This window comes from Oncorhynchus mykiss, chromosome 14, assembly GCF_013265735.2.
Source record: "Oncorhynchus mykiss isolate Arlee chromosome 14, USDA_OmykA_1.1, whole genome shotgun sequence".
In the NCBI taxonomy this organism is placed as follows: Eukaryota; Metazoa; Chordata; class Actinopteri; order Salmoniformes; family Salmonidae; genus Oncorhynchus; species Oncorhynchus mykiss.
The window spans coordinates 32,678,352-32,701,808 of NC_048578.1; the positions used below are offsets into that span (position 1 = coordinate 32,678,352).

Genomic DNA, 23,457 nt, shown 5'->3' on the forward strand with positions numbered 1-23,457 from the left:
ACCACTCTACACATCACCAGTACCACTCTACACATCACCAGTACCACTCTCCACATCACCAGTACCACTCTCCACATCACCAGTACCACTCTCCACATCACCAGTACCACTCTACACATCACCAGTACCACTCTACACATCACCAGTACCACTCTCCACATCACCAGTACCACTCTCCACATCACCAGTACCACTCTCCACATCACTAGTACCACTCTCCACATCACCAGTACCACTCTCCACATCACCAGTACCACTCTCCACATCACCAGTACCACTCTCCACATCACCAGTACCACTCTCCACATCACCAGTACCACTCTCCACATCACCAGTACCACTCTCCACATCACCAGTACCACTCTCCACATCACCAGTACCACTCTCCACATCACCAGTACCACTCTCCACATCACCAGTACCACTCTCCACATCACCAGTACCACTCTCCACATCACCAGTACCACTCTCCACATCACCAGTACCACTCTCCACATCACCAGTACCACTCTCCACATCACCAGTACCACTCTCCACATCACCAGTACCACTCTCCACATCACCAGTACCACTCTCCACATCACCAGTACCACTCTCCACATCACCAGTACCACTCTCCACATCACCAGTACCACTCTCCACATCACCAGTACCACTCTCCACATCACCAGTACCACTCTCCACATCACCAGTACCACTCTCCACATCACCAGTACCACTCTCCACATCACCAGTACCACTCTCCACATCACCAGTACCACACTACTCTCCTCTACACATCACCAGTACCACTCTACACATCACCAGTACCACTCTACTCTCCTCTCTGTATCCATGCATGGCTGGCTACCTGAGTCCTCAGCCTTTAGTACCTACTATTACTACTAGCGTTTACCCACCCTTCTCTCTTTTTCCAACCATTCAGAGCGGTGGCTGGCTACCTGCGTGCCCTCAGCCTGAGCCCGAACCACGCCGTCGTCCACGGCAACCTGGCGTGCGTCTACTACGAGCAGGGTCTTATCGACCTGGCCATCGACACGTACCGCCGCGCCATCGAGCTGCAGCCCCACTTCCCTGACGCCTACTGTAACCTGGCCAACGCCCTCAAAGAGAAGGGCAATGTAAGGAAGAACACGGTGTGTGTGTCCAAGCAGTGAGACACTGCTCCGTTATTCTGCATCCCAACTGCCAGTGTGAGAGGCATGACGGTCCCACCAGGCTGTGCCCCGTGCATGCCATGTCTGTCGTGCCTTCCTTGACCTAATTTAGGAGATGGGGGGGGGGGGGGGGGTGTGTGTTTTCTCCACATATACAGAGAGGAGATCAGACTGGGTGTGGTTAGATAGAAATGCATGACATCTTGGTCTTCCAGCTGGTCTGTTTCATGATTGTTGATAGGCCATCCTTTTCAACACTGTTCCAGACAGAAAGATTATTTTGGGAAGTGCAAGCATCCCCTGTTCAGCTACAAACAGGGTTGCAGGTATCGGTTCCAGCTTTCAGTTAGCAGTGTTTGTGTAGCTGTTGTCTCTGTTGGGGTCTCCCTTTTCTATTGGCCCTGTCTGGGCCTTGGTGTCTGTCTGTACGAAAATGTCTGTTTTTCCTGTGTGAGGGGGGTGTCTGTCTGTATCTGAGTGTTATGTCTTTATCTGTGAATGTGTGTGTGTGTGTGGTTTAACCCCGTCTCTCCCAGGTATCCGAGGCTGAGGAGTGTTACAACACGGCCCTGCGTCTGTGTCCCACCCATGCAGACTCTCTCAACAACCTGGCCAACATCAAGAGGGAGCAGGGCAACATCGAGGACGCCGTCCAGCTCTACAGGAAGGCCCTGGAGGTGAGACGGATAACCATAACTATGGCAGAATGCTCATAAAAAGCATTGAAATGTATCTCTTCCTCCCCTTCTTCTTACCTGACATATAAAATACATTTTACCAAGACAAATGATTATTAGTGTTCTGAATCGTTCAGCGAGGTCTTTCTCGAACATAGTGCCTTCGGAAAGTATTCAGACCCCCTTTTCCACATGTTGTTACGTTACAGCCTTATTCTAAAATGTTTCCTCATCCATCTATACATAATACCCCATAATGACAAAGCAAAAACAGGTTTTTAGACATTTATTTGGAAAGGCACACACCTGTCTATATAAGGTCCCACTGTTGACAGTCAGAGCAAAAACCAAGCCACGAGGTCAAAGGAATTGTCCAGAGAGCTCCGAGATAGGATTGTGTCAAGGCACAGATCTGGGGAAGGGTACCAACACATTTCTGCAGCATTGACGGTCCCCAAGAACAGTGGACTGTGAAGCCACTCTTCAGTAAAAGGCACATGACAGCCCGCTTGGAGTTTGCCAAAAGGCACCTAAAGACTCGGACCATGAGAAACAAGGTTCTCTGGTCTGATGAAACCAAGATTGAACTCTTTGGCCTGATTGTCAAGCGTCACCTCTGGAGGCAACCTGGCACCATCCTTATGGTGAAGCATGGTGGTGGCAGCATCATGCTTGGGGATGTTTTACAGCGGCAGGGACTGGGAGACTAGTCAGGATCAAGGGAAAGATGAACGGAGTGAAGTACAGAGTGATCCTTGATGAAAACCTGCTCCAGAGTGCTCAGGACCTCAGACTGGGGTGAGGGTTCACCTTCCAACAGGACAAAGACCCTAAGCACACAGCTAAGACAACACAGGCGTGGCTTCGGGACAAGTCTCAATGTCCTTAATTGGCCCGGCCAGAGCCCGGACTTGACCCCGATCGAACATCTCTGGAGAGACCTGAAAAAAGCTGTGCGTCAATGCTCCCCATCCAACCTGACAGCTTGAGAGGATCTGCAGAGAAGAATGGGAGAAACTCCTCAAATACAGGTGTGCCAATCTTGTAGCGCTCGTACCCGAGAAGACTCAAGGCTGTAATCGCTGCCAAAGGTGCTTCAACCAAGTACTGAGTAAAGGGTCTGAATACTTATGTAAATGTGATATTTCTGTTTGTTTTTTTGGATGAATTTGCTGAAATAAGTGTTCTTTGTCGTTATGGGGTGTAGATTGATGAGGGGGGGAAACCATTTAATATATTTTAGAATAAGGCTGTAATGTAACAATGAGGGGTCTGAATACTTTCCAAATGCACTGTGTAATTAATATAATTTCCAAGAAGAGGGTTTTTTTTTTGTAACGTAATACATCTCATAATAAGCACTTAGCTCTGATTCCAAGAACACAGGATGAGATGTTACTATCCTTTGTGCAAGCACTTCCAAGAGTTCATGAACAGTGAGCCTGGTGAAATTTGGCTTGTTTTACACCCTGTGAGAATGTGCCTGAGGTTGGCTGGCATGGAACAGAGGGCATGACAGACGCAGGTTTCTCACCGCAACTTTTGAGAATTTTACATTTTCTGGTCCTCTTCAGTTGTTTCCGCAGGTCACAAAAAAGCTACATTTATGACACGGGCCGAGTTGAATGAATTTGAAAGCCTTTGTTAATCCAAATATTGGTTTATGCTCAGGGCTCCATTGACATCTCACATCCTCAGATGCTTGTTTATGTGAGAAATCTACTGAAAATAACAGGAATTTCACATCAATGTGAATACATATACATGTCTACATGTGAATACATATACATGTCTCAATATGGACCGTCTTGCCTCATTTTATGTCCTGCAGATTTGATTAAAAAGGATGACCAGTTCAACAGTGAGCTGGCAGGTAGCCTTTATTCTGGACAGAATCCAGACTAGCTGATGCCGTTTCCCAGATTTATTTATATATATATATATATATAATAAAATAAATCTGGGAAACGGCATCAGCTAGTCTGGATTCTGTCCAGAATAAAGGCTACCTGCCAGCTCACTGTTGAACTGGTCATCCCTTTTTATATATATATTTATTTATTTAAACACTTTCCTCTGGCCTTGATTTAGTCTCCCGGTCTGGCCATCCTACAAGGGTGAAAACTCTACTTTTGGACGGATTATAAAAGAGACATGACGTTTCGACCATAAGCTTTCATTGAGAAATGTCTACACAATTAACATATTGGTCAAATTGTGTATTTGATTGGGCACCCTATAACCTGTGTGGTTGGTGTCTTCAGGTGTTTCCAGAGTTTGCTGCGGCCCACTCTAACCTGGCCAGCGTTCTGCAGCAGCAGGGGAAACTCCAGGAGGCCCTCATGCACTACAAAGAGGCCATCAGGTCAGCAGACACACACACACACACACACCCTCTCTCTGTCTCGCTCTCTCTTTCATCTCGTTGGTTTGACACTCCATAGATACACTTTTAGGGACTGTGTTTCAAGGTTCTGAATGGAGTTGTTTGGCGTCCTACTGAATTGTTTGTGTGTCTGTAGAATCAGCCCTACGTTTGCTGATGCCTACTCCAACATGGGCAACACTCTGAAGGAGATGCAGGATATCCAGGGAGCTCTACAGTGTTACACCAGAGCCATCCAGATCAACCCTGCCTTCGCTGACGCTCACTCTAACCTGGCCTCCATACACAAGGTGACTTTCACCTGCCATGTCTGTTATATCCCACAATCCTAAATCAACTCCTATCAGACCTACAGAAGTGCAGTGAAGTTGATTTGGGATTGGTATTACTCTTTTTTTTTTTTCTGTCACTAATATTCCGCAGGGCCAAATTCACCTATTCTCTGCAATTTAGTTATTTAATTCATGAAAATATTAAAATGCTTGTATTTATAAAGTAAGTTGTCTTATGATTCCATTATTATAATATGTTAATCTCCCTCCCCCTCAGGACTCTGGTAACATCCCAGAAGCCATTGCGTCTTACCGTACTGCCCTGAAACTGAAGCCTGACTTCCCTGATGCCTACTGCAACCTGGCACACTGCCTGCAGGTATACACACACACACACACACACACACACACACACGTCTCCTGTGCCAAGTTACTGCAGATACACTTGAAGCCAAATCCTGATTTGAGACTCAACTGTAATTTGAGTATAATGAATGTATTGATGTGAGACATTACCAGAGAGTAGCCAAGTAAGGCCCAAGAGTTACTGCTCCTGTATTACGTTTCTCTGATTTACATTTCAGACTGCCTCAAACATCTCTCACAAACACACTCAACACAGCTGTCTCCTCTCTCACAAACACACTCACACAACTGTCTCTCTCCCCAGATTGTGTGTGACTGGACAGACTATGATGATCGTATGAAGAAGCTGGTGAGCATCGTGGCTGACCAGTTGGATAAGAACCGCCTGCCCTCGGTGCACCCCCACCACAGCATGCTGTACCCCCTCTCTCACGGCTTCCGCAAGGCCATCGCTGAGAGGCACGGCAACCTCTGTCTGGACAAGGTACAGGCCCTCATCAAAGCAAGTACATTATTGACCTTTTATTCAGGTGAAAGTTGGGCTGGGGTGCTTGCATGGTAACGGGTAAACGGTAAGACGGGATGGCTTGGAAGTTACTCGTCTGGTACATTTTGAAGGAAACTTATTAGTCGTCTTTTGTTTGGTTAAAAATAAGCAGTAAAAAGCAGCCTTGGGTTGCTTGCAGGGTAAAGAGGTTGGTTCAGTCATAGATGGGTTAAGAGGAGTTAGGTTTGTGTGGTTAGTTGGCTGTTAGTTCAGGCTAGTTGTAACGGTGTTATGGACGAGTGATCTGGTTTTACTCTGTCTTGTCTTGTTGGACCACCTGAAAGTAGCTAGTTTTAAGGTCATTATCTGACAGGCTATGAAGTTCCAATGTCCATACTAGCAATCATTCAAAGTAGGATGCTAGTGTAGATTTGTTTGGAAGAGAGCCTTGGGTTATGTCTCAGATGGCACCCTTGTCATTACATAGTGCACTACATTTGGTTAAATGTAGTGCACTATATAGGGAATAGGGTGCAATTTGGGACACAAATAGACTATACCACAGCTGATAAACTAACGCCCCCCCCCCCCCCCCCCCCTCCTGTACCACCACAGATCAATGCGCTCCACAAGCCGGCCTTTGAGTACCCCAAGGACCTGAAGGCCAGCGCAGGGCGTCTGAGGGTAGGATATGTCAGCTCTGACTTCGGGAACCACCCCACCTCCCACCTCATGCAGTCCATCCCCGGCATGCACAGCTCTGAGAAGTTTGAGGTGAGCGGTTTCTTACTGTTGGGATTAACAAATTCATTTGTGGCCAAACGGTACATTTAAATTCTATTTAAAAAAATAAATAATTTTAAATACATCTTAAATTGAGATATAACAGCCATACTATACTGGCTGTGCATCTGTTCTAACAGTTGGTCGTAACATGTCTGGTTGTTTCCCTCCCCAGGTGTTCTGCTATGCACTGAGCCCAGATGACAACACCAACTTTAGGGTTAAAGTGGTGGCCGAGGCCAATCACTTCACTGATCTGTCGCAGGTGAGTTAACGCAGATGGAGAACTGAATCTGAGTACTTTAGAAGCAGCTTAATTTTCTCTTCGCCCGTTCCTCTATACTGTAGAACATAGAGCCACTCTGAAGCCACATTCAACACCTGAGAGAGTACTGATTTTTAAATCCTCTCCCTCCATGTCCACTCCTCCTGTCTGTCCTCTGTCAGCTCCCGTGTAACGGTAAGGCAGCAGACAGGATCCATCAGGATGGACTCCACATCCTGGTCAATATGAACGGCTATACCAAAGGAGCCCGCAACGAGCTGTTTGCCCTGCGCCCCGCTCCCATCCAGGTGAGATACAGGCTTTATTTGGCCATGTTAGTTTCTTATACATTTTACCCCCCTAGAATATTGGAGGAGGCATCCAGAGGTTTATATCCAGAGGCACAGGACTGAAAGTGACTGGCCACTGCTTTGTCATAAAGTCAGTGCTAAGTGATACTCCTGTGTCCCCTGTTTAGTGGCTGGGCTACCCGACAGGGATGTAGTGCTGCTGTAGAGTGGGGGAGTGACGCTCCCTCACCTTTTTTCATTCTTTTTTTTTTCAATTTGAGTGCTTGGCGCTGTTAAAATATTTCAGAAAAATTATATTTAATTACCAGTGAAAGTTCATGAGAATTTATCAAATGACCATTGCAATACATATGTAGGCTATAACGGCCTATGGGTAGTAGGCTATAGCGGCCTATGGGTAGTAGGCTATAGCGGCCTATGGGTAGTACGCTATAGCGGCCTATGGGTAGTAGGCTATAGCGGCCTATGGGTAGTAGGCTATAGCGGCCTATGGGTAGTAGGCTATAGCGGCCTATGGGTAGTAGGCTATAGCGGCCTATGGGTAGGAGGCTATAGCGGCCTATGGGTAGTAAAATGGTGGTTTGTTCTGTCTGGCGGTGGTGCGAGTGATGTGTGTGCAGAGGCACGTCGGTCGCAGGCTTGACCACTTTAAGAGGCCCAAATCTGACAAGACCAGCCATAGACAGACCTCTACCAGGGGTTGCTAAAATGTCTGTCCTCGGTGTCATGGACTTGGGGCTCGTGTCCAACGCACTTTAACTCGCCATACTGTCCCGAGTCCTTAGCTTACAAAAAAACGCACGACTTCTATTGCGTATGCAGGTAAACTGATGCACTGCATGAATCTTGTCATCCCACCAACGTGATATAGGATCCGAATTCACTGCGCGTCTGCGTTGATGTTCATAAAACGCCACGGATCCCTTTCTCTACTGTGGAATCCTTTCAGCACCTGACTCGAAGGGTGCTCAAATCGCTTAATAGGCCTGCTCATCACTTATTATTATTTTAGCCTAACCGAAATGGGTGTTATGGGTTCGATACAGATTCCGATTTTTTGGGGAGGGGGGGACAACTTACCAATATGATAGTGCCTTCGGAAAGTATTCAGACCCCTTAACTTTTTCCACATTTTGTTACGTTACAGCCTTATTCTACAATGGATTATGTTTTTTTTCTGCAATCTACACACAATAACCCATAATGACAGTGAAAACAGGTTTTTAGACATTTTTCCATAAGTATTTAAGCCCTTTGCTATTAGACTCTAAATTGTTCTGATGCATCCTGTTTCCATTGATCATCCTTGATCTTTCCAGAAATTGGAGTCCACCTGTGATAAATTCAATTGATTGGTCATGATTTGGAAAGGCACACACCTGTCTAAATAACGTCCCACAGTTGACAGTGCATGTCAGAGCAAATGAGGTCGAAGAAATTATCCGCAGAGCTCCGAGACAGGATTGTGTCAAGGCACAATTTTTTTGTAGATTGAAGGGGGAGAAACAATTGAATACATTTTTACTGTAACCAAATGTGGAAAAGGTCAAGCAGTCTGAATATTTTCTGAAGGCACTTTCCAGCGTGGAAACGAAAGTTATATTTTTCCCACATCGTTCTCATAAATTACCATCCAAATGCCCAATTGTCAAAAACAGGCTTCAAATAGTGAATTCTTACAATCAGATCAAAGCTGAATCGATGTCTCGCAAAGATCACCGAATGATTCATTTGTATGTTACGTAGCCCAACAGAATATAATGGCATACGCTGTTATGACATGAACACCGCTGTCATTTCTTATCCGAAGCTGAATAGTCAAACAATCCTCACGCAGCCAAAACTCAACAGTGTGCACCACAGAACAGTGAGCTAGGTGTTTCGCTGGATGTTTACATCTGAAGCATCCGGTTGGCATTTCCACTCACCACCAAACAAACACGGTAATGAGGAAGCCCAGTGGCCGGCAGTGGGAGGAGATACATTTTTGGCCTACATTCTGCAAATGTCCCCTTTTTTTAATTAAATTTGTTTTTCTCTATGTTTTTCTGTTTCCAAATCTAGAATCTTTAACAGTGGAGTAAGTTTTGTAGACTGCCAAAGTTTCCAAGAATTCTGTTTAGGAGCGTCAGGGCAAATTGAGATATTGCACATGCACAGATTAGGTGTTCCCTAACAGCAATATGCTACAACGCGCCAATAGGATCTTGCTAACGCGTGCTTGATTCTGCCCACCTCGTTGCTTGTTCTCTGCCCACTGATTAATTTGCTCCTGTTGGAAATGTCAGACCACAACCTCTCTCTTGGGTTAGTTATAAAAAATCTTTGTCATGTTCCTGTAGGCAGGATATACTGAGTGTACAAAACATTAAGAACGCCTTAATATTGAGTTACAGACCCTTTTGCCCTCATAACTGCCTCAGTTTGTCAGGGCATGGACTCTACAAGGTGTCAAGCATCCACAGGTATACATACTGGTCCATGTTGACTCTACAAGGTGTCAAGCATCCACAGGTATACATACTGGTCCATGTTGACTCTACAAGGTGTCAAGCATCCACAGGTATACATACTGGTCCATGTTGACTCCAATGCTTCCCACAGTTGTCAAGTTGGCTGGATGTCCTTTGGGGCTTGAACCATTCTTGATACACACAGGAAACTGTTGAGCGTGGAATACCCAGCAGCGTTGCAGTTCTTTACACAAACCGGTACGCCTGGCACCTACTACCATACCCCGTTCAAAGGAACTTAAATATTTTGTCTTGCCGATTTACCCTCTGAATGGCACACACACAATCAAGGTATCAATTATCTCAAGGCTTAAAAATCCTCCTTTAACCTGTCTCCCTGTCTTAATCTACACCCAAGTGGATTTAACAAGTGACATCATTAAGGGATCATAGCTTTCACCTGGTCAGTCTGTCATGGAGGCGTTCGTCATGTTTTGTACACTGTGAAACCAAATAGGCCTATATGTGTAATAGTTAACACCATCTGCTTTAATTTGCTCATGAAACAGTAATTCAACAAGCTCTAACTGCATATCCCCATGAAAGTGATTGAGATCAAATGATTGGCAGATATGCAGTTAGAATGTGATGAAGGATCATTCCTGATTGACAGTGATGATGGCCTATTTGGAAAATAGGTATGCCTAATTTGGTGTTGAGGGTATTTAAATATATATGAACTGTTCCTTAGACAACAAAAAAATCCTATCACATGGTATTGGTCACATACACATTTATCACATGGTATTGGTCATGTACCAGGCGGGGATACAGTCCCGACAGGATGCTCTCAATTGTGCATCTGAAAGTTTGTGAGACGTCTTAGGGACCAAGTCAGATTTCTTCGGCCTCCTGAGGTTGAAGAGGTGCTGTTATGCCTTCAACACACTGTCTGTCTGGGTGGACCATTTCAGATCGTCAGTGACGTGAAAGTTTGGTCATAGGTCTATTCTACAGTGATGTGAATGTTTGGTCATAGGTCTATTCTACAGTGATGTGAATGTTTGGTCATAGGTCTATTCTACAGTGATGTGAATGTTTGGTCATAGGTCTATTCTACAGTGACGTGAATGTTTGGTCATAGGTCTATTCTACAGTGATATTCAATAGGCTACATCTGTCGGTACAGTCTTTGATTGATTGAGAAATGATGACCTCATAGTGTACGCTCCTCACCCCCCACACAAAAAAATGTGCACTACACCAGTATAATGAATGTCCAAATAAAGTTCACACTGCCAACTGCTCTCTCTCCCCTTCACAGTGTATGTGGCTGGGCTACCCGGGAACCAGCGGAGCTCCCTTCATGGACTACATTGTGTCAGACAAGGAGACGTCCCCCTTCGAGGTGGCAGAGCAGTACTCTGAGAAACTAGCCTACATGCCACACACCTTCTTCATCGGAGACCACGCTAACATGTTCCCCCACCTCAAGGTGAGATTCCTGTTTATGCAGTAAACTAAGTTTTGTTGACGTGTGACTTGATTGGACCATATTGTGCAGCTAATGTACAGTGTGATTGGTTGAAATTGCAAGCCCGCTTCTTGTTCTGCTGTAATGGATCAGTTTTTTATGTGGTTAATTTTGCGTTTTGAATGCTTTGTGCGGAAATCTTATTTGCGTAATATTTTTAAGGTCGTTTTTGTTTTTGTTTTGTTGCATTGGATGCGTCTCACCACATCCGCCTGTTTCGCACTTCCATATCGGTAATGGAAGGCGAACGAGCTAGACCGGTGTTTGTCAAACCATGAGACATCCCAAAAAGCGTCCGAATAGTTTGGGCTACACACTAATATGACCCCTCTGTGGTGACACTCATGATTCTAACTTACACGGATTCTAACTAGATGTTGAACTGAAAAACAACTATTTCCATAGATCGTTAATTCCCTAATTAACCTCAATACTCAACGCAGAGGACTAATCTTAAAATATTCTCACTCTCAAGACTTGCTGGTTCTAGAGGTTCCTCTGGTCTCAGAGTCTGGGAAGATTGTTTCGTTATTGTGACCCTAGCGCATGGAATGACCTGCAGGCCACTGGGTCTTGACTGTCTGGTCTCGAAAGAGTCCGTTCGGGACTTTAATGAGGAATGTGGTGGAGAAATGCACTTGTTTTGATTGATGTGAAATGTTATGCCTCTTTTTTTTTTATTAGATTTGTTGAGATGTGAAAAAGTAAAGTGAAGGTGTTTTGAGACCGATCCTGTTGATTAATTGTTGCCAGGGCAGTCTTGAAAATGAGACCCTGGAGAATGTATGTATGTATGTATGTATGTATGTATGTATGTATGTATTTTTAAAGCCTTGATCTGAAAGAAAAAAGACTAGCTTTGATGAATGAAAATGTCGTCTTTTTAGATCTACAACCCTGACTTGGTTTCTTGTAACGACACTTGCCATGCAGTTCACCTCTTCACCTCCAGTAATCTTCTGGTGTTTTCTTCAACAGTTCACCTCTTCACCTCCAGTAATCTTCTGGTGTTTTCTTCAACAGTTCACCTCTTCACCTCCAGTAATCTTCTGGTGTTTTCTTCAACAGTTCACCTCTTCACCTCCAGTAATCTTCTGGTGTTTTCTTCAACAGAAAAAGGCGGTGATTGACTTCAAGTCAAACGGCCACATCTTTGACAACCGCATCGTTCTGAATGGCATCGACCTCAAGGCCTTCCTGGACAGCCTGCCTGACGTCAAGGTGGTCAAGGTGAGATGGTGAATAGCCCTAACCCTTCCTGGACAGCCTGCCTGACGTCAAGGTGAGATGGTGAATAGCCCTAACCCTTCCTGGACAGCCTGCCTGACGTCAAGGTGAGATGGTGAATAGCCCTAACCCTTCCTGGACAGCCTGCCTGACGTCAAGGTGAGATGGTGAATAGCCCTAACCCTTCCTGGGCAGACGTCAAGGTGAGATGGTGAATAGCCCTAACCCTTCCTGGACAGCCTGCCTGACGTCAAGGTGGGACTGTGGGAATATTCTGTGACCATATTTCCATTTGACTAGGACCCACCAACTATTGGAGAGCCCCCCCATTGTCTGTTCCTGTTCTTCAATTTGAACTGTGAAGAGTTTTTTTTTTTTTTTTGCCCCCTTTTATCCTCCTGAAAATGCTTTGTAAATCACTCCTTCCTTCTTGTGGTCTCCTCTCCAGATGAGGTGTGCCAGTGGGGACAGTGGAGTAGCAGAAACCAACGAGGCTCTGTCCATGCCCGTCATCCCCATGAACACAGCAGCTGAGGCCATCATCAACATGATCAACCAGGGACAGATACAGGTCACCATCAACGGATTCACTGTCAGCAACGGACTGGCCACTACACAGGTACTGGGGGGAGACTGGCCACTACACAGGTACTGGGGGGGGACTGGCCACTACACAGGTACTGGGGGGGGACTGGCCACTACACAGGTACTGGGGGGGGACTGGCCACTACACAGGTACTGGGGGGGGACTGGCCACTACACAGGTACTGGGGGGAGACTGGCCACTACACAGGTACTGGGGGGGGACTGGCCACTACACAGGTACTGGGGGGGGACTGGCCACTACACAGGTACTGGGGGGGGACTGGCCACTACACAGGTACTGGGGGGGGACTGGCCACTACACAGGTACTGGGGGGAGACTGGCCACTACACAGGTACTGGGGGGGGACTGGCCACTACACAGGTACTGGGGGGGGACTGGCCACTACACAGGTACTGGGGGGGGACTGGCCACTACACAGGTACTGGGGGGGGACTGGCCACTACACAGGTACTGGGGGGGGACTGGCCACTACACAGGTACTGGGGGGGGACTGGCCACTACACAGGTACTGGGGGGGGACTGGCCACTACACAGGTACTGGGGGGGGACTGGCCACTACACAGGTACTGGGGGGGGGGGACTGGCCACTACACAGGTACTGGAGGGGGGACTGGCCACTACACAGGTACTGGAGGGGGGACTGGCCACTACACAGGTACTGGGGGGGGACTGGCCACTACACAGGTACTGGGGGGGGACTGGCCACTACACAGGTACTGGGGGGGGACTGGCCACTACACAGGTACTGGGGGGGGACTGGCCACTACACAGGTACTGGGGGGGGACTGGCCACTACACAGGTACTGGGGGGGGGGACTGGCCACTACACAGGTACTGGGGGGGGGGGGGGGGGGGGGACTGGCCACTACACAGGTACTGGGGGGGGGGGGGGGGGGGGGGCTGGCCACTACACAGGTACTGGAGGGGGGGACTGGCCACTACACAGGTACTGGGGGGGGGACTGGCCACTACACAGGTACTGGGGGGGGGACTGGCCACTACACAGGTACTGGGGGGGGGGGACTGGCCACTACACAGGTACTGGGGGGGGGGGACTGGCCACTACACAGGTACTGGGGGGGGACTGGCCACTACACAGGTACTGGGGGGGGACTGGCCACTACACAGGTACTGGGGGGAGACTGGCCACTACACAGGTACTGGGGGGAGACTGGCCACTACACAGGTACTGGGGGGGGACTGGCCACTACACAGGTACTGGGGGGGAGACTGGCCACTACACAGGTACTGGGGGGGGACTGGCCACTACACAGGTACTGGGGGGGGGACTGGCCACTACACAGGTACTGGGGGGGGGACTGGCCACTACACAGGTACTGGGGGGGGGGGACTGGCCACTACACAGGTACTGGGGGGGGGGGACTGGCCACTACACAGGTACTGGGGGGGGACTGGCCACTACACAGGTACTGGGGGGGGACTGGCCACTACACAGGTACTGGGGGGGGACTGGCCACTACACAGGTACTGGGGGGGGACTGGCCACTACACAGGTACTGGGGGGAGACTGGCCACTACACAGGTACTGGGGGGAGACTGGCCACTACACAGGTACTGGGGGGGGACTGGCCACTACACAGGTACTGGGGGGGGACTGGCCACTACACAGGTACTGGGGGGGGACTGGCCACTACACAGGTACTGGAGGGGGGACTGGCCACTACACAGGTACTGGGGGGGGACTGGCCACTACACAGGTACTGGGGGGGGGGACTGGCCACTACACAGGTACTGGAGGGGGGGACTGGCCACTACACAGGTACTGGAGGGGGGGACTGGCCACTACACAGGTACTGGAGGGGGGGACTGGCCACTACACAGGTACTGGAGGGGGGGACTGGCCACTACACAGGTACTGGAGGGGGGGACTGGCCACTACACAGGTACTGGAGGGGGGGACTGGCCACTACACAGGTACTGGAGGGGGGGACTGGCCACTACACAGGTACTGGGGGGTGGGGGGGACTGGCCACTACACAGGTACTGGGGGGTGGGGGGGACTGGCCACTACACAGGTACTGGGTGGGGGGGACTGGCCACTACACAGGTACTGGGTGGGGGGGACTGGCCACTACACAGGTACTGGGTGGGGGGGGACTGGCCACTACACAGGTACTGGGGGGGGGGGGACTGGCCACTACACAGGTACTGGGGGGGGGGGGACTGGCCACTACACAGGTACTGGGGGGGGGGGGGGACTGGCCACTACACAGGTACTGGGGGGGGGGGGGGACTGGCCACTACACAGGTACTGGGGGGGGGGGGGGACTGGCCACTACACAGGTACTGGGGGGGGGGGGGGACTGGCCACTACACAGGTACTGGGGGGGGACTGGCCACTACACAGGTACTGGGTGGGGGGGACTGGCCACTACACAGGTACTGGGTGGGGGGGACTGGCCACTACACAGGTACTGGGTGGGGGGGACTGGCCACTACACAGGTACTGGGTGGGGGGGACTGGCCACTACACAGGTACTGGGGGGGGGGGGACTGGCCACTACACAGGTACTGGGGGGGGGGGGGACTGGCCACTACACAGGTACTGGGGGTGGGGGGACTGGCCACCACACAGGTACGGGGGGATGCACTGACACCACCACACAGGTACTGGAGGGGGGGACACACACACACACACACTGACACCACACAGGTACTGGAGGGGGACACACACACACACACTGACTCCACTACACACAGGAAATGGATAAGAATGAATATCAGTTTATTTTGTTGGTTGGATGAAGCTCCTTTGTGGTTGACCTTTGATCCCAGCCATATGACATGACTAGAGTCTGTAGTGTTACATCTCCTGTATACTGTGTGTTTTCAGATACTTCCATTGGAGGTGGTTGTAGTATCAGGGTCTGTCTCCCTCCAGGTATGACACACAGACAGGCTAGTACTGGAGAAGGACATTGGGTCACTTGCATGCCTACTTTTGGGTTAGGACACCTGGGGAAATGGTTCCATTACTGTCGTCTGTTTTCTCAGCTCCGAGACCGAACAGGGGTGTAAGGGAAACACTGTCACTATGCACTGGCCTCTCCTCTGACCCCTCTCTTCCTCTCTCTGCCCCCCCCCTCCTCGTTTCTCTCTGGTCATAAATATCTCCATCGTAACCACCGCCTTGTCCTCCATCTCAGATCAACAACAAGGCGGCTACAGGAGAAGAGGTGCCTCGTACCATCGTGGTGACAACCCGCTCCCAGTACGGCCTGCCTGAAGACTCCATCGTCTACTGCAACTTCAACCAGCTCTACAAGATCGACCCTCCCACCCTGCAGATGTGGGCCAATGTAAGCATCAAGCTAGAAAACACTGTTCCAATCATCCTGTTGTCTGAGGTCTTCATGTTTCTTCAGGAATTCCTCTTGTCCCTGACTCTCCAGGTGAAATGGCATCTTAGTCCCTATGTGATAGTCTATTAGCTTTGACCAGGCACTATGCTCTGGTCAACAGGAGTACACTATATAGGGACTCTGGTCAACAGGAGTACACTATATAGGGGCTCTGGTCAACAGGAGTACACTATATAGGGGCTCTGGTCAACAGGAGTACACTATATAGGGGCTCTGGTCAACAGGAGTACACTATATAGGGGCTCTGGTCAACAGGAGTACACTATATAGGGGCTCTGGTCAACAGGAGTACACTATATAGGGGCTCTGGTCAACAGGAGTACACTATATAGGGGCTCTGGTCAACAGGAGTACACTATATAGGGACTGTGGTCAACAGGAGTACACTATTTAGGGGCTCTGGTCAACAGTAGTACACTATATAGGGACTCTGGTCAACAGTAGTACACTATATAGGGACTCTGGTCAACAGGAGTACACTATATAGGGGCTCTGGTCAACAGGAGTACACTATATAGGGGCTCTGGTCAACAGGAGTACACTATATAGGGACTGTGGTCAACAGGAGTACACTATATAGGGACTGTGGTCAACAGGAGTACACTATATAGGGGCTCTGGTCAACAGGAGTACACTATATAGGGACTCTGGTCAACAGTAGTACACTATATAGGGACTCTGGTCAACAGTAGTACACTATATAGGGACTCTGGTCAACAGTAGTACACTATATAGGGACTCTGGTCAACAGTAGTACACTATATAGGGACTCTGGTCAACAGTAGTACACTATATAGGGACTCTGGTCAACAGTAGTACACTATATAGGGGCTCTGGTCAACAGTAGTACACTATATAGGGACTCTGGTCAACAGTAGTACACTATATAGGGACTGTGGTCAACAGTAGTACACTATATAGGGACTCTGGTCAACAGTAGTACACTATATAGGGACTCTGGTCAACAGTAGTACACTATATAGGGGCTCTGGTCAACAGTAGTACACTATATAGGGGCTCTGGTCAACAGGAGTACACTATATAGGGACTGTGGTCAACAGTAGGACACTATATAGGGGCTCTGGTCAACAGGAGTACACTATATAGGGGCTCTGGTCAACAGTAGTACACTATATAGGGGCTCTGGTCAACAGTAGTACACTATATAGGGGCTCTGGTCAACAGTAGTATACTATATAGGGGCTCTGGTCAACAGTAGTACACTATATAGGGACTCTTGTCAACAGGAGTACACTATAAAGGGGATATGGACTCTGGTCAACAGGAGTACTCTATATAGGGACTCTGGTCAACAGGAGTACACTATACAGGGACTCTGGTCAACAGGAGTACACTATATAGGGACTCTGGTCAACAGGAGTACACTATATAGGGACTCTGGTCAACAGTAGTACACTATATAGGGACTCTGGTCAACAGGAGTACTCTATATAGGGACTGTGGTCAACAGTAGTACACTATATAGGGACTGTGGTCAACAGTAGTACACTATATAGGGACTCTGGTCAACAGTAGTACACTATATAGGGGCTCTGGTCAACAGTAGTACGCTATATAGGGACTCTGGTCAACAGGAGTACACTATATAGGGACTCTGGTCAACAGTAGTACACTATATAGGGACTCTGGTCAACAGTAGTACACTATATAGGGGCTCTGGTCAACAGTAGTGCACTATATGGGGACTCTGGTCAACAGTAGTACACTATATAGGGAATATGGACTCTGGTCAACAGTAGTACACTATATGGGGGCTCTGGTCAACAGTAGTACACTATATGGGGGCTCTGGTCAACAGTAGTGCACTATATAGGGGCTCTGGTCAACAGTAGTACCATTTCAGACACACAGCAACTTACTCACCATCTCTCCTGTAGATCCTGAAGCGTGTTCCCAACAGTGTTCTGTGGTTGCTGCGTTTCCCTGCGGTGGGCGAGCCCAACATCCAGCAGTACGCCCAGAACTTCGGCCTGCCCGGCTCCCGCATCATCTTCTCTCCCGTGGCGCCCAAGGAGGAGCACGTGAGACGGGGCCAGCTGGCCGACGTGTGTCTGGACACGCCCCTCTGTAACGGACACACCACCGGCATGGACGTCCTCTGGGCCGGGACACCCATGGTTACCATGCCAGGTGAGACAGAGCTTTGCACTCGTTCACTAGCCTCCACAAATCAAGAGTTGGATTGGTGTTGACAGCCTCCACAAATCAGAGTTGGATTGGTGTTGACAGCCTCCACAAATCAGAGTTGGATTGGTGTTGACAGCCTCCACAAATCAAAGTTGGATTGGTGTTGACAGCCTCCACAAATCAGAGTTGGATTGGTGTTGACAGCCTCCACAAATCAGAGTTGGATTGGTGTTGACAGCCTCCACAAATCAGAGTTGGATTGGTGTTGACAGCCTCCACAAATCAAAGTTGGATTGGTGTTGACAGCCTCCACAAATCAGAGTTGGATTGGTGTTGACAGCCTCCACAAATCAAAGTTGGATTGGTGTTGACAGCCTCCACAAATCAGAGTTGGATTGGTGTTGACAGCCTCCACAAATCAGAGTTGGATTGGTGTTGACAGCCTCCACAAATCAGAGTTGGATTGGTGTTGACAGCCTCCACAAATCAAAGTTGGATTGGTGTTGACAGCCTCCACAAATCAGAGTTGGATTGGTGTTGACAGCCTCCACAAATCAAAGTTGGATTGGTGTTGACAGCCTCCACAAATCAAAGTTGGATTGGTGTTGACAGCCTCCACAAATCAGAGTTGGATTGGTGTTGACAGCCTCCACAAATCAAAGTTGGATTGGTGTTGACAGCCTCCACAAATCAAAGTTGGATTGGTGTTGACAGCCTCCACAAATCAGAGTTGGATTGGTGTTGACAGCCTCCACAAATCAAAGTTGGATTGGTGTTGACAGCCTCCACAAATCAAAGTTGGATTGGTGTTGACAGCCTCCACAAATCAGAGTTGGATTGGTGTTGACAGCCTCCACAAATCAAAGTTGGATTGGTGTTGACAGCCTCCACAAATCAAAGTTGGATTGGTGTTGACAGCCTCCACAAATCAAAGTTGGATTGGTGTTGACAGCCTCCACAAATCAAAGTTGGATTGGTGTTGACAGCCTCCACAAATCAAAGTTGGATTGGTGTTGACAGCCTCCACAAATCAGAGTTGGATTGGTGTTGACAGCCTCCACAAATCAAAGTTGGATTGGTGTTGACAGCCTCCACAAATCAGAGTTGGATTGGTGTTGACAGCCTCCACAAATCAAAGTTGGATTGGTGTTGACAGCCTCCACAAATCAAAGTTGGATTGGTGTTGACAGCCTCCACAAATCAGAGTTGGATTGGTGTTGACAGCCTCCACAAATCAAAGTTGGATTGGTGTTGACAGCCTCCACAAATCAAAGTTGGATTGGTGTTGACAGCCTCCACAAATCAGAGTTGGATTGGTGTTGACAGCCTCCACAAATCAGAGTTGGATTGGTGTTGACATGAGCTGGAGGGAGTTTCTGCATCCCAGTCATTTCCTTTCTAATCTGTGATGGGAACAAATGGAGAGATACTTGGGGTGAACGGTTCTGTGTGCTGTTGTAATGGTGGTGGGTGAACGACAGGTCGGTCTTTAAATGTGACGTGTTCCCGTACAGGTGAGACCCTGGCGTCACGCGTGGCAGCCTCTCAGCTGCAGTGTCTGGGCTGTCCCGAGCTCATCGCCCACACCAGACAGGAATATGAGGACGTGGCTGTCAAACTGGGCTGTGACATGGAATAGTAAGGACCTCTGACTAACACACACACTCCAGCTAGCGCTGTCTCAATCTGCCTCCCTCTCTTCTCTCTCTCAATCTGCCTCCCTCTCTTCTCTCTCTCAATCTGCCTCCCCCTCTCTTCTCTCTCTCAATCTGCCTCCCTCTCTTCTCACACTCAATCTGCCTCCCCCTCTCTTCTCTCTCTCAATCTGCCTCCCTCTCTTCTCTCTCTCAATCTGCCTCCCTCTCTTCTCTCTCTCAATCTGCCTCCCCCTCTCTTCTCTCTCTCAATCTGCCTCCCCCTCTCTTCTCTCTCTCAATCTGCCTCCCCCTCTCTTCTCTCTCTCAATCTGCCTTCCTCTCTTCTCTCTCTCAATCTGCCTCCCCCTCTCTTCTCTCTCTCAATCTGCCTCCCTCTCTTCTCTCTCTCAATCTGCCTCCCTCTCTTCTCTCTCAATCTGCCTCCCTCTCTTCTCTCTCTCAATCTGCCTCCCTCTCTTCTCTCTCTCAATCTGCCTCCCTCTCTTCTCTCTCTCAATCTGCCTCCCTCTCTTCTCTCTCTCAATCTGCCTCCCTCTCTTCTCTCTCTCAATCTGCCTCCCTCTCTTCTCTCTCTCAATCTGCCTCCCCCTCTCTTCTCTCTCTCAATCTGCCTCCCCCTCTCTTCTCTCTCTCTCAATCTGCCTCCCTCTCTTCTCTCTCTCAATCTGCCTCCCTCTCTTCTCACTCTCAATCTGCCTCCCCCTCTCTTCTCTCTCTCAATCTGCCTCCCTCTCTTCTCTCTCTCAATCTGCCTCCCTCTCTTCTCTCTCTCAATCTGCCTCCCCCTCTCTTCTCTCTCTCAATCTGCCTCCCTCTCTTCTCTCTCTCAATCTGCCTCCCTCTCTTCTCTCTCTCAATCTGCCTCCCTCTCTTCTCTCTCTCAATCTGCCTCCCTCTCTTCTCTCTCTCAATCTGCCTCCCTCTCTTCTCTCTCTCTCAATCTGCCTCCCCCTCTCTTCTCTCTCAATCTGCCTCCCCCTCTCTTCTCTCTCTCAATCTGCCTCCCTCTCTTCTCTCTCTCAATCTGCCTCCCTCTCTTCTCACACTCAATCTGCCTCCCTCTTCTCACACTCAATCTGCCTCCCTTTCTTCTCTCTCTCAATCTGCTTCCCCCTCTCTTCTCTCTCAATCTGCCTCCCTCTCTCTTCTCTCTCAATCTGCCTCCCTCTCTTCTCTCTCTCAATCTGCCTCCCCCTCTCTTCTCTCTCTCAATCTGCCTCCCTCTCTTCTCTCTCTCAATCTGCCTCCCTCTCTTCCCTCTCTCAATCTGCCTCCCTCTCTTCCCTCTCTCAATCTGCCTCCCTCTCTTCTCTCTCTCAATCTGCCTCCCTCTCTTCCCTCTCTCAATCTGCCTCCCTCTCTTCTCTCTCTCAATCTGTCTCCCTCTCTTCCCTCTCTCAATCTGCCTCCCCCTCTCTTCTCTCTCTCAATCTGCCTCCCCCTCTCTTCTCTTTCAATCTGCCTCCCTCTCTCTTCTCTCTCAATCTGCCTCCCTCTCTTCTCTCTCTCTCAATCTGCCTCCCTCTCTTCTCTCTCTCTCAATCTGCCTCCCTCCTCTCTCTCAATCTGCCTCCCTCTCTTCCCTCTCTCAATCTGCCTCCCTCTCTTCTCTCTCTCAATCTGCCTCCCCCTCTCTTCTCTCTCTCAATCTGCCTCCCCCTCTCTTCTCTCTCTCAATCTGCCTCCCCCTCTCTTCTCTCTCTCAATCTGCCTCCCCCTCTCTTCTCTCTCTCAATCTGCCTCCCTCTCTTCTCTCTCTCAATCTGCCTCCCTCTCTTCTCTCTCTCAATCTGCCTCCCTCTCTTCTCACTCTCAATCTGCCTCCCTCTCTTCTCACTCTCAATCTGCCTCCCTCTCTTCTCACTCTCAATCTGCCTCCCTCTCTTCTCACTCTCAATCTGCCTCCCTCTCTTCTCACTCTCAATCTGCCTCCCTCTCTTCTCACTCTCAATCTGCCTCCCTCTCTTCTCACCATTGCTGTAACTGACCCGGTTCTCCCCATTGCTGTAACTGACCCGGTTCTCCCCCCAGTCTGAAGATGATCCGGTCCCGTGTGTGGAAGCAGCGTATCTGCAGCCCTCTGTTCAACACCAAGCAGTACACTATGGATCTGGAGAAGCTCTACCTGCAGATGTGGGAGCGTCATGCCAGCGGCAGCAAGCCAGACCACCTGGTCAAACTGCAGCCCGTCGAGAGCAGTGAGAGCGCCTGAAGTCCCAGACCCAGGGTGTGTCCCAAATGGCACCCTATTCTCTATATAGTACACTGCCTATGACCGAGGCCCGAGACATAGGTAGTGCACTACAAAAAGGAACATGGTGCTTTATGGGACACGACCCCCCCTGAACCAGACGTCCCATCGATCGATGCACGTCGCCCCCACCCTGACCTCTAACCCCCAGACCTCTTAACTCCAGTCCCTCCAGAGCAGCAGAAGCATCTGGGCTTGAACTCTGACCCCCAATCGCCCCTAACCCACCACTCTGACCCTCCTGCCCAAAGCCTATCTGCTCCCCTTTAGCCCCCTTCATCCCTGCCTCCCTCCCCTGTGACTTGGACTCTTGTCTGTTGTAGAGCCTGCAGGTGTGTCTCCCTCTACCCCCTCCCTGCCATTCACCTCCCTCGTCATCATATCCCATCCATGTTGGTTTCCCTGAGCCAGACTGAGCCAGAACCACTCTGCCCTTCACCTGAGACTCTTCCCCCAAACCACAGCATCCACACTGGGTACGAGAGGAGGAACACCCCTTCTCCATCCCTCCCTCCCTCCATACAGCGCCTAGAAGAGACCCCCCTTGGCTTTTTCACTTCCCTTCTGTGTGTGTATATGGGACTCGTTAGGGCCTTGAGGTTTGAGAGCCAGTCCCAAGCCTCCATGTAATAATTGAATATGTAATAAGAGGTTGATGTTATAAGAGTACAAAGGGACTGTGTTGCACCGCAGTTTGAAGATCTAGTCACTCGTCTTGAACTAAAAACATTGAATCAGCTTAAACATGTTAAAACATTGTCTTTAGTTTGCAGCTGCTCTTGGTAACTCTGCCAGGATTTGAGTAGATCGTTTCATTATCAGATTTCAGAGAGAAAGATCATAACCACTTCCTCCCCCCCCCCCCCCACCCACCCAAATGCCAACTTTTAAGGATTTTGTCATGTGTCAATGTAAGAAAACAAAAAATATTCTCGATGGCTTTGTCCTCTTGTTCGATGTCACGCACTATGCTTGTTAAGACCAAACCTTGTGGATAAATTGAGGAGTTTCAGTACTACCCCATTGGAATGGTCCTGTTTTTCTTCCACCCTTAGTTATGCTGCTCCTCTCCCCCATGCAATGATTGATTTTTATCACTCAAACCAGGAATGGCCTAGGTAAGTATTTTCTGAGCAGTTTTAGTTTTGTACTCTTGCCTTTGTTTTATTGAAGCTCTGTCTGGTATGCTGCAAGGCTCTGACTCCATGTCTGTTGAAATAATAAAGAAATAAGGCCAACCTCTTGGAATGTGTGGATCATTTTAGTACCTTAATCAGGGTCGTGTTGGAGCACATTCACCCATATTGCTTCCACCTTACAGATCTGTTTTTGTTTTACTCAATTTGGTATAAAAACTATTTAGAATTTAAACTACACAAGACACGATGGGAACTGTGGCATTTTTCAAAGCTGTAAATATATTTTCTAAATGTAACATCCTATAGTAGTGTAATAGTTAACAAACAGCAAATGTGTTCATCAAAATAAAACT

At 48.9% G+C, this 23,457-nt stretch overlaps 1 protein-coding gene across 12 annotated transcripts in view; it reads left to right on the forward strand.

Moving 5' to 3' along the window:
• Nucleotides 1-23,207, forward strand: part of LOC110489148 (UDP-N-acetylglucosamine--peptide N-acetylglucosaminyltransferase 110 kDa subunit) — a 35,297-nt gene extending 12,090 nt beyond the window's left edge. For 2 of the 12 annotated variants that reach the window (XM_036943341.1, XM_036943348.1), the window contains 17 exons: nt 926-1,136; nt 1,694-1,834; nt 4,099-4,199; nt 4,357-4,510; nt 4,770-4,871; nt 5,163-5,360; nt 5,961-6,119; nt 6,304-6,393; nt 6,576-6,701; nt 10,482-10,652; nt 11,805-11,921; nt 12,367-12,537; nt 15,380-15,427; nt 15,693-15,845; nt 17,807-18,059; nt 19,571-19,694; nt 21,746-22,132. In XM_036943341.1, the coding sequence (XP_036799236.1) occupies nt 926-1,136; nt 1,694-1,834; nt 4,099-4,199; nt 4,357-4,510; nt 4,770-4,871; nt 5,163-5,360; nt 5,961-6,119; nt 6,304-6,393; nt 6,576-6,701; nt 10,482-10,652; nt 11,805-11,921; nt 12,367-12,537; nt 15,380-15,427; nt 15,693-15,845; nt 17,807-18,059; nt 19,571-19,694; nt 21,746-21,926 (2,500 nt within the window). In that variant the 3' untranslated portion in view covers nt 21,927-22,132. Of the gene's footprint in view, nt 1-925; nt 1,137-1,693; nt 1,835-4,098; nt 4,200-4,356; nt 4,511-4,769; nt 4,872-5,162; nt 5,361-5,960; nt 6,120-6,303; nt 6,394-6,575; nt 6,702-10,481; nt 10,653-11,804; nt 11,922-12,366; nt 12,538-15,379; nt 15,428-15,692; nt 15,846-17,806; nt 18,060-19,570; nt 19,695-21,745 lie in introns of all 12 variants that reach the window. The other 10 variants (XM_036943344.1, XM_036943340.1, XM_036943347.1 and 7 more) reach the window with 8 other exon arrangements.
• The last annotated feature ends 250 nt before the right edge of the window (nt 23,208-23,457 follow it).